Source organism: Phragmites australis, chromosome 6 (genome assembly GCF_958298935.1).
Source record: "Phragmites australis chromosome 6, lpPhrAust1.1, whole genome shotgun sequence".
NCBI lineage: Eukaryota > Viridiplantae > Streptophyta > Magnoliopsida > Poales > Poaceae > Phragmites > Phragmites australis.
Window position 1 is genome coordinate 20,306,116 of NC_084926.1, and position 14,755 is coordinate 20,320,870.

The window sequence follows — 14,755 nt, forward strand, 5'->3', positions numbered from 1 at the left end:
ATGATTGCTTCATGTATTATAAGGGATGTGCATGCCAACAGTTTGGTGATATGCAATTAGTTTTTATTGCTATGATGTGTCCTACTATGAAACCATGGTTGTTTCGAGGATGAGGCTTGGATTTCATTGATCAAATACATCATCCATCGTCTAAAGGTCATCGGTTTATTTTGGTAGCTACTGATTATTTCATCAAGTGGCTTAAAGTTGTTCCTCTCAAGAAAATGACACATAAGAAGGTGATTGGTTTTATTTTGAAGCATATTATTCATAGATTTGGCATTCTGTAAACTTTAACTACAGATCAAGGTACTTTATTTATGTCACATTAGGAACGTGAATTTGTCAAGTCATTGAAAATTCAGTTTCTCGATTCATCTCCATATTATGCTCAGGCCAATGGTCAGGCCGAGTCTAATAACAAAATTTTGATTAAACTTATAAAGAAGAAAATAGAGGAACACACTAAAAGATGGTATCAAGTTCTATCAGAGGCTTTATGGGCACATCGTATTATAGACATGGTTCCAATAAAGTAACACCGTATGAACTTATTTATGGACAAGATGTTGTACTACATGTTGAAGTAAATATTGGTGCTTTAAGATTGGCCGAGCAGAATAATATGTCGGATGTGGATTATTATAATCTAATGATAGACATGATTGATGAAGTGACATATGAAAGATTACATGCTTTGAGAGAAATTGAGAATGATAAATTAAGAGTAGTCAAATCTTATAATAAGAAGTTAAAAGCAAAGTTATTTCAAATTAGAGATCTTGTATGGAAGATTATCCTGCCGATTGGGTCAAATGACAATAAGTTTGGCAAGTGGTCTTCGAGTTAGGAAGGTCCATACAGAGTAGTAAGTATCGTTCTCAGAAATTCTTATTTGTCAGAAACTTTACAAGGAGAGAAATTGCATAAAGCTATCAACAGACGGTAACTTGAAGAAATATTATCCTAGTGTGTGGCAAACTACTTACATAAAACATAGTTAATGTGTTGCTTATCGTCGTTCTGAGGTACAACTGAAAATATTGTTTTGTGTCAAAAATGTCTATTTACCAAAACACAGGGGGGGGGGGCATGTGTTGATGACAAGATTTGACATCTATAGTGGTTATAGCAGTGATGTTAGGTTTAATGGGATATTGCTGGGACTGGTCAGATGCATGAAGGTGGTCTCTAGTTAAGGTGATCTCTGACTAAGGTGGTCTCTAGCTACGATGATCTTTGACCATTGACCATGACCAGTGACCACCAACCACAGTGAATTTTAGCGGTTGATCTCCGAATAGGTGGAAGAACTGAACGGATTAGAGCACATGGATACATCGAGTAATTGGTCTCTAAGTAAGTAGTCAAACCGAGAAGGTAGTATGCGAGTAGATGTTCGGGTTGATCATGTAGTCGAATCCATAAGGGCCAAACTGCAATAAAAAATATTCGGGTAAATATATGAGAGTTTACATGATTGATTTGGAAAGATATGTTAGTTATAGAAAGTTTGAAGATCATGTGGCGTGACATAGCATAGCCGAATTATATTTGTTCTATTTGAATTAGAAGTTTTGATCTCTTACAACTAAGACTTACTGTCCTTTAAATATAAGAGAGTTATGATCAATTAAGAATCATCATCTAAATGATCAAACATAATTTATATATTACCTTTTGGTTATGCTTAGTTCCTATAGTCTCATTCTTTTTTTAATCTATTTGTCAGTTGTCTATGCTCTAACGGAATCCCTTCCGGACGTGAGTGACAATGAAAGGTCAGACGATACAGCACAACGACTAGAATATTATGGGTGTTGTTTGCCAAATATTACACACGAAATACTCAGTATTTAGTGTTGCATCTTTCCACATCAACAGCAGGCCACTGTGGCCGACCTGCGAGTGGGCCTGAGCGGCCAGTTAAGTGAAAACTTTTAAGCGAGTTTGCAAAGTAAAATGGGGTGCAACATAATTGGAGGGGTCATCCGAACAATTCCAGTAACTCCAGAGTAAAATGAACTTTTTTGAAGAAGGCTTGCCTCTGCGGCCTTTGTGCGACCTGCAACTGGGGCCTTTGTGCGACCTGCCCAGGCATAGCACACCACAACTAAATCAACGGTTCAAACTTCGTGGTGCACCGCAACTAAAATCAACGTTCCAGAATTCGTAATTAGCAGCACACGCAAGTTCAACAGAGGCCAAAGATTTGGAGACAGTTACAAGGGTTAAAACTCTCATCTGCAGAGCCTGCAACAACTGCTTTAAACACAGAGCAAGCATAACGCAACAATAGATACGGGCGACACCACGAAACTGACACAGAATATATGACAACAAAACTCATACTGTATAGATGTAGATGTACATAAGACGGTCGATAAATACGGTGACAGTTCTGTGAAGACAAAGACCGGGTTGATGGAGACGCACAGGCACCATGTTCCCGTTAACAAAATCGAGCTCCTCTGCACACAACTTAAGAGGAGCCCTCAACTCAAAATGTAGCATAGGCGAAGGCACCAGAGAAAGTTCAAAAAGAAAATGCAGGCAAGACTTCGTCTCCACACACCACCACTAAAAAGTGATGAAAATGTCTCATTCACTCTCCCCTCAGCACGGTTACTGGGAATTGCTGTACAACATGGGGTTAATTCTTACAGCGACCAAAATCTGGAAGCTCTCCCTGCGCCTTTCACCTTTCTCGGCCTTCAGGTTAACAAGCATATAGCTTCTGGGGAAACCAGTAGCACCATCTCGCCATGTTTCCCACCAGAGAAAATTGGTGACCCGCATCACGGAAGTTAATAAATACAGATGGGGGGATGTACCAACGAAACCAGAATCGAGAAAAGGGGTAAACTGAGAACTGGAAATGGGGTTGCAAAAAGTTATAGCTTGGGCCTTTGTGGTTAGCAATCCGGCAAGCAACGTTCAGTTACTCAGTGTCCTTGGTGGGACCTGACGTGTCAACTCCATTGGAAGATGTGTCACAATTGGTCAAGGCTGTCTGGATGTCATGTTGGTTTTCTTCACCTAAGGAAGTCCGGGATCTCCCTGACCTGGCTCGGATGTTAGAACCCATAGGGAACGGTTCCTGAGAGCATCAAAACAAAATGCCAAAAACTCAATCGTATGCTTTTTTCACATTGCATGCACAAATGCAGAGGAAGTTCTGAAATTATTAAACGGGCACAGAGACCAAATGAGAATGGTATGATTGCAAACTATGTAACATTCTTGCTTTGCTGCAATTTGAAGAAAAGGGTGACCATAATATGGTACACGGAATGCTTACCTCACATGTGAAATGTTTCTGATACACGGTATGAAAATGCAGATTGAAAGGTAACAGTTAACATTGTTATTTTCTGGAAATATGGATCCAAATAGAACAGGAGCTACCTATTGAAACTCCTCTACACACTCACTGCCACAAAAGGCGATGCAGCAAATGACAAGTGATGTTTTACCTCCCTCTTTTTTTTATATGAACAAAATCTACCGAGTATTTTAGGCTGGTATCAAGGGCATAGAGAAGACTAGTCACATGATAGCATCTGAAGAAGCAAGATAACAGAGGAGGGAACAATATCCAGCAAAAAACAAAGGTAACGAATCAACAAAAATACCTGATCTCCTGCATTAGGACCATCTGAGTGAAAGAGTATGGGGCGGCAACGCTTGTCCTCATTCATCAAACTGGAGTTCTGGAAATGAGCAATCAGGGCTGTTTTCCCTTGGATTCTGGCATAAGCGAGTGATGCCACCTTCTCACTGTTAAATTTCTCCCACTTTTTACCATTGAAAGACTGAAAAAGAAGAAAAAAGGCTCAGAATGTCGTGTTCATATTCAAGGTGGATTTTTTTTCTGAAGTTCAAATTTGACAAACTGCAAGCATTAATCAAAAGAACAACAGACATTATTGCCTTCATGTAATCAGCACTTGACAATTCGATAAATTTCTCACCTGATAAAATGGAATGATATGATGAGGATTGGTCATATTGATGAAAGCATAGCCAACATTACATTTATTCTGAAAAGTGGGACACAGATCTCAGTTAGTCATATGAATAGGCAAGTACAGTGTGAACAAATATGAGGCACTGGTTGCATATGAATAAATTTAAATTACCTTAAAGTCAATTGGCAAGTAAATAAAATCATAAGTTCCCTTATGACTTTCATCAATAGCAGCCAAAAGCATCTTTGAGGTGTACCTGAAACCAGAATGAGGCAACCAAAACATCAAAAATTGATGAGGCAGAACATAAATGTACCTTAAATTTTCTAATCTCAAACGCATACTTGTTGGGGATATTCTTTATCATTAGTGTAGTTCGGGAGTCATCCCCCCGCATAATACGCTCAATATCAAGCTCATACTGCTTTTTATTATCAGACTGATTAGCACTTGAGTCATTTCTCCGGCTTCTCATCCGCTCACCAGCTGAATCAAATGATGGAAGGGGAACCATAGGATTCCTTCCATGGAACATAGGACCCCTCTGCTGAGGAGATGGTGCACCAATCTGACCTGGAGACACAGTTGGATCCATGCGATTCCCACCAGTATGAGAAAATATGTTATTTAGCTCCACTGCATGAAGCTGAGGACTACCAGGAAATCCCATGCTTCCAACACTGCCAGGATGAAAAGTTGGCGCTTCTGTGAATTCCCCTGCATAGCCATGCCGCCTGTCCCAAAGTGATGGATTGATTGCTGGTGCAGAGCCCACATGATGATGGTGCATGGAAAGAATATTTTCGGGCATGTGCGATGGTGCTCTTGGAACTCCATGCATTTGAGCAGGGGGGCGAGATGGAACATTGTTTACATATGATCCTGGACTGTGCCACAGCACAGGAGAATTGGGAGGATGGTGGAAGTTATTTGAATTATTCCACATTAACTGGTGACCACGGAGAGGGCCGCTTCCACTTCTTGAAAACCCAAGAGCTGTAAGGGAAATAATACCCATGTAGGGAATGGTAAAACAACAGATATTAATTTATCAATATCCACAGTATGTAATGCTTGCAATTGCTTTCGCAATCCTGATAAACCTAACAGCTTTATTACAAAGCATACATGCTTATAAGATGGAATTGAGAGGGAGTATGTTGAAACATAAAGGAGATAGCAGAAGCATAAAACAGGATATCCAAATTTACCTCCTTCGCCGGCACGATCAAATGAATGTCCATTGAGGTTGCCAGAACCTACTTTATGGAGATGTCTGCTGTCCACTGCTTCAGCTGTTCTCGAGTTGCTACTAACGCCAACTGGTGCCATGGTGTTTAAATTGTAAGGGGTGCCATTAGTTGTTCCATTGTGAACTTCGGGCAGGGAATGAGGATGGAGAGCACCCATGCCTTGAAAACCATAATTACTGTGAGTTGCAGCAGATGCAATTCCAATGGGAGAGGACAAACTTTGTGGTACGGTGGAGGATAGGCCTGGAAAAGACGCCTCTCTGAATGAGCTCATTGATGTGAGAAGTCCAGAATGTAAGCCCTGAATGCTCCCATTTTCGAGGCCAGAAGATGTGATTGTTGCCATATTAGATGAACCTTGCAGAATGACCATCCATGTCAGGAAATGCAGCTATAGACATAACATGTATTGATATAAAAAAACAAACATCATACCAAATGAAGGCACTGGAGGGCTATTTGTGCTTGGATTCCCCAGTTTGCACACACTGAACTCTTCCTGTCCCAACTCTGGAGACATATGCTGCGTTAAGCTGTTATAAAGAACATTAAAATCAATGTCAAAGCAGTGGCTAAAACCAAATATTCATTCCCCATGCTTCCAGGTTCATATATGGCATAGAATTAGGATACGAAACAGTCACAAAAGAATACCTATTTTCTCCACAATTAAATCACTGACATTCATTTTAATCAATCTACAGAGTGCAACTAAACTTTCCTCACATACCTCAATATGGAGGTAAAGTAAGAACTAGGAAGTACAATATGAAGGAATGTAACAAAAAATATGTTTTGATACGCACATGAGAGCCCATATACAGAAAATTAAAAATCTAATATGTATCTACAGGAAGAGATTTTCCGAGTGACAAAAGAAAATGAAAATTAAGTTTGCTAATAACATGCATACAATCCTAGGAGGTACTGTCATACAGAAAGAGTGATGTCACTGAGTGACAGTGATGTCGAAGCAACACCAAACATGTGATTAGTGAACCATTCTTGTAAATAAAAGAAGGTTTACTCCAAATGTGGTCAAATGATCTATGTAAAATAAGGAGTACCCACAAAGCAATGAAGAAAGTATTTATAAAAATACGAGATGAACATCATGTTGACATCTCAAGTGGCATACCGTCTAGTGACACCCAGACGGCTGGTCTCCAATTTTATTTTCTTGCCAGCAATATCACTCCTGTTTAAAGCACGAACTGCAGCTTCAGCTGCTCTGACATCGTAAAATTCTATAATTTTGTGATTACCCTTTTGAGCAGTATCCCGAATCTGCAATTAAAATCTAAGACATTATAGTTACAGTTATAATACACCCCAAAAATACTTGCAGTTTGGACATGACAGTCTCCAAGTGTATCTTTGATCAGAGTTTCCTATTATAAAATCCAATAAATTTATGAGACTATGAAAGTATTTTTCAAAACAAATCTATATATATGATTTTCATGTTTCCAAACCAAAAATTTTAAAAGCTATTGATAGTCAAAGTTTAATAGTTTTGACCGGACCTTGTCCAAAACGTAAAGTATATGTGACTGGAGGAAGTAATAGCTAATTAACGTAAGAACTTACCTCTTTGATTTCACCATAGTCATTAAATATACGATGGAGATCATCATTTGTTACAGATTGGTCAACATTAAATACTACAAGCATTCCGTGGTTAATATCCTTCTCCGAAGGATTGTCCTATGGAAAAAGGTAACAATTAGCACGACCCCTATGAAACAGAAAACTGCAAACATGTTTTTGTTATGAAGGGCAGATCGTGTAGGCAGAAAGACAAAACATTTTTGGCTGAGTGGCATTTGATCATGTGAATACCTTCGGAATGGAGTAATGTATGTCAAGTTTTCTACGTCTGAGTGGCTTGTTTTGAAGTGCTCTCATGGCATTTCGTGCAGACCTTATGTCATAGTAAGATATCATCACAAAACCACGATGTTTACAGGCAGTGTAAAGGCTGCTGATTTCTCCATAATGCTGCAGGAAAGAGTAAATGGCTTTGAGAAATCAAATCTGGATTTCAAGACCAACAGGTTGAGCAGAAGATAGAAAACGTAAGACACCTCAAATAGGAGCTTCAATTCAGAATCCTCGACATTGCTATTAATGTTCCGAACAAAAAGGGTTCTGGAAGGGTGTTCCCCATATGGATGTTCACCATTCAGTGTGCCATTTAGCAACCCAAGCCCATCAGTACCACCACCGTTAAGTTCTATCATTTTTTTATTTTCATCAGTTTCCAGTTCCATCCCGCCCCCAGTGTAGAATATATCATCATCAACATCATCGCCATTGTTAGCATGGGCCGTGTGCCCAACTTCATCAAGAACACCTGATAACAGGTCATCATCATTAGGAAGTAGGTTTCCTATTATTTGGGCCTCGATTTCCTCAGTCAACTCAAAGGGCTCATCATCAACATGATTTAGGTCGACCTTTTCAACTGGCTGACGGAGAAGGACATTCTTGGATGCCAGTCTCACTGCAGATTGAAGTATAAAACCAGTTAGCAAGCAATAAATAGGAATGATATAGCTTGCCACAACAGTAATGGCTTAATAAGAGGTCTGACTGCTTAATTCTTGCACAAGATGTGGCAGAAAAAAACAGACAGATAACGATACCAAACTGAAGTGAATTGATTCTTTTGGCCAACGGAAAGAAAAAGGTAAAGGAAGCAAGATTCTTTCAAAAATAAGGTAAAGTCTTTCCACTTTTTTCTACGGTTTCATATTCAATTATGCCCTTTGTTATACTTTCATTCCTTTTCTCTGAATTTAAAGGTGTAATCATATACAAAACATGCTATGGAATGATATTGGCAGTAGATATGCCATGTGACATAATCCATTGCATTTGCTACGAAGTGAACATTTCTTGTGTGTTTAGGTTCATTGCTCAGTACAATTGAGCACTCTGATGAAGTAGAATGCAAGTGCTAAATCAAAGTGGCTCACAATTCTTGTCAAAAATTTCTGACAGGGAGCTTGAGAAAAGTCCATTCTCATTGAAGGCCTCATTTGGATTAGTCCTCCATCTATCAGGAAATAAAGCTTCCGCCTTTAGAGATGAATCGGATTGGTAGTTAGGATCTTGATCAGCTCTCCACGGAGATGATGGCAATTTAACATGTCTCTCTTGACCAAACAGCTTGTGCTCAAGACTAAATGCAGTCTTCTGGTCCCTCAGTGGTTGTAGATGCTCTACTCGACCCGCAGTTTTTGTCCCAATAGGTTGGGGCTTTTCATGTGGCGAAGATGCAACTGACTTGCTTCCTGACAACAATGGAAAAAAGATCAGGTTTTGAGAAGAAATAATGGTAATGAACAACAAAATGCATCAGCCATCGTGATAATGAAGAGTGACTATGACACCAGCACCAAAGAAAATAAAAGGAAAAACTAATAGCAATCAATTGCTTATGGGCGGATAACATGTACATTACATTTGTCAGCGCTCCGTTGCAAACCAAGGTGATACAAAAACAATGGCTTTACATAAATATAGGGGGGGGGGGGTGAAAGTCGCAACAAATCATATCCACCACATCCAAACAGGGGGTAAGCCACAAGGAAAGCCTCGCAATCCTCAGCATTTGGTTTGCCATGCATAAAAGTTGTGACTCGCAAAATGACCCCAGTAACTTGTGAATTTTGGAGTTACAAGGCATCCTAACACAGCAATGAACGAAAAACTAAGGCAGACCGAATCAAACTCGGCACTCACCGATGTGATGAGGCAACGATTCCGACTTCCAAAATCCGACCTGCCTCTACGAAGATAGACGAACAATTAGTACATGTCATGGTCCAGAATGATAACCAGGTCTTCCACCACAAATGATATTATCAAACATGAAGAACTAAAACAAGTCATCATTGACCATAGCATAAACAAAATAAAATAGGAAAAACAACAACTGGAGCAACAATTCTGCAATTGAGGAGGGATACCTCTGTGGGGAGGCGAAGCTCCTCAGAGAAGGACGCGGCCCCATTGAGATTGCTGAACTGGGAGAGGTGGCGCCTCTGATCCATGGCCTGAGATGGCATCCTGCAGGCGCCCAAACCATATAACGAGTTAGACAAAGGGCCAGCCAACACCTCGGGTAGCTCAATTGCACGGGATCAAGGTAAATTTGGTGAATTTTTGCTGAAATCATGAAGTTTCGGTGGACAAAAATGATAATTTAGGGCAATTTTGTGGGCAGAAATTCGGAGTCCACAGCAACCGAGCCAAAGGGCAGCAGAAAAAATGTGGAAGTCAGTGCTTGCAAGCTTCCAAGGTCAAAACTTTTAAATTAGAATAACTAGATTTGACAAATCAGAGATAGAATTCCACAAACTTCTGCGCAAAATCTTCAATTTATCCAATAAAACAGCACAGAAGATGCAGAATTTAATGCGCCTCGGGCTCCACGAGCTCCAACCACGCAAGTATCTTGTGATCAAAGAAACCACCAAAATAAAACGAAGAATTTCGCGCAGCCCAAAACCAAATTACCTCACTACCCCAAAAATTTCAAGCTCAGATCACACATATCAAGCAAGGAAACATTACGACCTTCCAAAATTTCCCAAAATTCAAACATCCCCGAGCAAAACCAACCACGAAAACAGCACAAAACGGGCAAGGCCTCACCAGATCGGCGCACGCGGCCACCTCTTCCTCTTCAGAGCCCAAAACTCTGGCCGAATTCGCAAGCGTCAGCACCAGGCGGAGCAGATGCCCCCATGCCCCGCAACCGCCCCCTTTCCGAGCTCGAACGCGGCGGGATCACGAGGCCCGACCGGCGGCCCCGGACCCCAATGCGACGCCGGGACCGAGGAGTCCCGCCCGCGGGCGAGGGAAGGAGAAAGCTACGACACCTGCCCAACCCTAGAGAGACGCACCAGCGGCAGCGACTGCGACGACGGCCCGGCCCCGGCCGCTGCTCCCCATTCCGGCGCTCGCCCCCGCTCCGCCCCCGTGTGTGCTCCCGCCGGAGTTCTTCGCCGGAAGCTGGCTCCGGCGAGGGTTCCCGGCGAGGTGGTGGTGGGTGGTGAGACGAAGTGGAGACGAAGGCGCAGGGACAGGGGAATAACAACTACCTACCCAAATGCGGGCGGCGATACAGGGGGCACGCCTTTTATACCGCACCCCGCGGTGACGCTCGGTGACCGCACCCGCGGAGCACGGGACCGCAGCGCGAGGGGGCGGCCACGGTTCTACCTCACTCTGCGACATGCGTGGCCTACTCGTGGTCGGGCTGACCTGTCAGTGAGAAGGAGGAGAGGTGGGTCCAGTGTGGCAGTGGGAGCGGAAGGAGAGAGCGGCGTTCGGGAGGGAGGTGAGTTTAAATTTGGATGGTGGGCGTTGGGGGAGGCGACGGAGGTGCTTGCGCCGGAGATATAGATGGTTCTCTTCTCTCTGGTTGGATTAAGGTACTTTTCCTATTTCAATAGCTGCTTCTAATTGACAATACTTTTACTCGGTTCTTAAATTTCAGATATCTAAAATTTAGTAGCAGTGATCAGACGACAATATTCATTGAGTTTTAGAATTTGAGAAGAGGGTTTTTATTATTAGTATGTTTTTCAGGCCTAGAGGAATATTCGGAGAAGACTAATCTGATGGAGAATACGGGCACTAAGGTGAAGCTAGGCAGTGAAGAACAACAGGGTGTGTTAGTGTCAGTGGTGAGGAAGGTAAGGATATAGCTCAATGGAGTTGTGTTAGCGTGGTGATGAGTGGTGAGCACAAATTTGGTGGCGGGAAAGCCATTGGAGACAGTTAGATATAGACGAGGGAAAATAGTTGTGCAAGCTGGAGAAAAAAGATAGACAAGCGTCGATAATCACCTTAAAAATGACTGATTTACAAGCACCTAATAAATAGCAACTATCATACTTTAATCTAAACTATCATCCTCCCCTACAGTGTAGAATGCAACGATTTTTTCTGATTAGTGTGATAAACACTTTCACACGGAATTTCTAGCAAATTCATATGCTTGAACAGTTCATGATTCATCACTCTTTTCTACTACTATATTATTAAAAGCCGGAATTAAGTGCGGTGTAATTTGATATATTGCGATTTCCTTTTTGTCCTTGATAGTGGCTGAACTCTTTCCTGAAATCGATGCCTGCCTTAGCAAACACGATTAAATTTAGTCGCCTAATGCTGGTGTTATGGAGCAAACACGTTTGGCTACATCTATGGCTAAGAATAGAAGCGTCCAGCTATAATCACCTCGAGTACTAGACGAGATAACGTTCTTGGCGTACAAGTTTCATGACTCATCACCAATTTATTGCGTAGTAAGCAAATTGGCTAAAATACGGGCTATGGTTCCGGCATTCTCGTTGTTATCAAGTTTGAAGCATTATCATATCTTATAAATGAACTACTCGATTAAGGGCCTCCAAAAAGCCTATTTACTAATTTCTCTTGGTTCCTCTTCTTTGGCTTCATTGTAAATAGAAGTGCATACGATATTATTTACTACGCATGAAGGAACAGTGTAGGAGCATAACCTACGGGACGCGAATTGGGCACAGAAGATCACCCAAATTGTGTTAGTACTCCGAAGCAACAGTACAACACAGCGAGGTAGTGGAGCAGCACCAGGGCCACGGAGCAACCAGCCGCAGATGATCCCTGCCTGGGCCCGCCAGTTTACCGCGCCGCAGTTCGAAACGGCCCCAACCCGCGTGCGTCAGGAGGACGACCCACCCGACCCGTGGGGCCCGCCGCCCTCCGAGGATAAGACCCATCCTCGCAGCAGCCCCTCGCGCTCCCCGATGCCAGTGGGCCCGGACCGCCTCCTGGTGCCAGCAACTTCTTCCTGCTGGTCCCACCCTCGCCGGCCCCGCCGCGCGGTGAGACTGCCGTGACGCGGGTAGCGGAAGCCGGCGTAGGAAATGGGTGGGCTGGAGGGATGGTTCGTTCGGAGGGATCGAAAATCCTTGGGCCACCGGATTTCACACCCGCCTCCTCGCCGGCTGCGTGCGCGGGAAGGGTTGCGTGTCCGCACCCAAGATAAAGATACCCGCCTACCCCTGCGGCCTAGGCGCCCTAGTCCCTAGCGTATATGCCTCAATGGACCTATGGGCCCACTTGCCGGGAGGGCGGGTGACGTTGCATGACGCACGCCTTCCGTGTATCGCTCGTACGTTTCATCGTACCGAGCAGTGGCAGACGTACGTACACGGAATATTCGTCAGATTTAGGCAAACTATTTTTTCATGATAGACGGCCACGGCATCAACTTTTATCCGTATTCGTGGGAAAATTAAACATCTTTCCTTCCATACGTTATACAGTATGAATATATATATATATAATTATCTATGTAGGATTTATTAGTACAAGAGCAACTCAAAGCACTCAGTTATGGTCATATCTATCGAGCGGGACGAAGAACACGCCTCCAAAGGACTCGGCATCTCACTTGCTATTATGTTCTCTCGCTATCCGAACGTCGTTGGCTCGCCACATCTACTAGCGGGAGAGGCTAGCTATCGCTATATGGGCTAACTACGTTGACGAAGAAACCAGACGCTGATGGTGAACCCTCGATAAACAGTATGCACAGCTCTAATTTCGTTTTTCATCTTCTCTATCCAAAATAGTAGTCTTTAGTTGCTCTAAAAATTCTAAACTTCTTTATATGTGTTATATAATTTATATGCAACTTATTTTAATTAGATTTATCTAAATATATATATATATATAATTAAAAATAAATTCTCCAAAAAATAATATTTTATAACCTCTCGCAATCGTTAGTCCCTAAAATAAATTCCTAAAAATCTTGAAAAAATCATTAATATTTTTCTTATATGATAGACTAATTTCTAAAATCATTTTCAATCCTAAATTATATGATAAAAAAGTGAGTTTCTTTCTAAAATATAGGTGAATAGAATTGAGAGAGTGAGATTTAGAAAGTCGGTTAGAGCGTGTAGAAAAATAAAGATTAGTTCTTTTGAAGAGGCTTTCATATAGATACAAGGAGTGATATTTTAGGAGTTAGATGGAGATGCTCTAATAGCGAAATGAGATGTTTCTTCCATCCATCGATATGTTTCTTGGTAGGCATAGTTTTACAGCGTGGTGTGTGTATATATATATATATATATATATATATATATATATGAAGCATATTTGGTTTGGTACTCCTGAGAGTATGTACTCTCACATACGTATCTCATAATATATGAAGTATCTCATGTGATAAATGGTATGTACATAGAGCATGTGAGAATATAAGATCATCTAAGTAGTATGTATACTTTTTTAGGTGGTTTGTACATATTTTTTTAAGTATATTATATTTTATGTACAAATATGAAGGTATTATCAAAATCTATTAAAATTGATGGACTTCATTTCAATTTTTTAATGTATTTCATATTGGAGTATCTTAGAATGAGTATATAAGTATACTCATAGTGATAAAGGAGTATATCCAATTCATTTATGTGGTATATCATAGTAGGGAGTATGTACTCCCAGGAGTACAGACTAGTTTTCCTATATATATATATATATATATATATATATATATATATATATATATATATATATAAAAGGAAAACTAGTATGTACTCCTGGGTGTATGTACTTTCACCTCTCATATACCACTTTTACACGTGTGTTATACTTCTTTATCACTTTAAATATACTTCATTAGTAATTATAAGATACTACAATACAAATCCCACGAAATTTTTTATGAAATTCCATAATTTTTATCATAATTTGCGTATATACTTCTTTTATGTATAAAAAAGAGTATATAGCAAAAATGAAAGGCTAACATTGAATTTTTTTTTCATACAACTCATATTAGAGTATCTTAGAATTAGTATTAGAGTATACTAAAAATGATAAAAGAGTATAAAGTGTTTGTTTAGGTGGTATATTGCATGTGGAAGTACATACTCCTAGGAGTATAGAATAGGTGTCATATATATATATATACACACACTCAACTACTCCTCAATCAACAACATTTGCTACTGAATGCTGGACGATCACTTTATCGCTGTTAGAAACCAACTGCAGATAAATTTCTCCGTTTTTCTATTTTCTACAGTCTTATGTTATTCGGTTTTGGTTCAGAAAACATATACCCTCTTTCTGTGAAAATAAAACACATTGCAGGGTAGGAGTATTTTGATGGCGTGCTGAGCATGTCGTGTCATGCTGGGCCACGGGGGGACTGACCAGTCACCACTCACCAGGCATCCAACAGGGAGATTGAGGGCTCATTTCTTCTGTTGCAAGCCCTGTTGCAACAATGTGATAGTACTACCACGATACTCAAAAATGTATAGTACTCCGTAGGAATCTGCTTGCAGTTGCAGCATAGCTGTGTCAGGTAGCATAATTTCCTTGCAGCCCTCATTGGCCAGCCAGCCTTTCTGTCTATCTCTCTTCAATTTTTTCCTTTGCTCTGCAACCAGAGAAAGGCATCTGACACCATGGGCGTGTTTGGTTTGGAGCAGATGCTCGACC

The 14,755-nt window shown here is 41.2% G+C and overlaps 1 protein-coding gene across 2 annotated transcripts; it reads right to left on the reverse strand.

Moving 5' to 3' along the window:
• Window positions 1-2,799: 2,799 nt before the first annotated feature.
• Window positions 2,800-10,338, reverse strand: LOC133922082 (protein MEI2-like 4). 2 transcript variants are annotated; one of them, XM_062367246.1, is made up of 15 exons: window positions 9,890-10,338; window positions 9,202-9,301; window positions 8,975-9,014; window positions 8,206-8,523; window positions 7,312-7,730; window positions 7,067-7,225; window positions 6,815-6,931; window positions 6,363-6,511; window positions 5,660-5,757; window positions 5,183-5,581; window positions 4,316-4,967; window positions 4,143-4,227; window positions 3,975-4,043; window positions 3,636-3,815; window positions 2,800-3,100 (listed from the first exon to the last, which is right to left on the reverse strand). In XM_062367246.1, exons 2-15 carry the CDS (start codon window positions 9,298-9,300, stop codon window positions 2,942-2,944), a joined length of 2,943 nt encoding a protein of 980 aa, XP_062223230.1. In that variant the 5' UTR covers window position 9,301; window positions 9,890-10,338; the 3' UTR covers window positions 2,800-2,941. The 2 variants fall into 2 exon arrangements, with proteins under 2 accessions (XP_062223230.1, XP_062223229.1); XM_062367245.1 differs by having other exon boundaries at window positions 8,975-9,020.
• Between the last annotated feature and the right edge of the window lie 4,417 nt (window positions 10,339-14,755).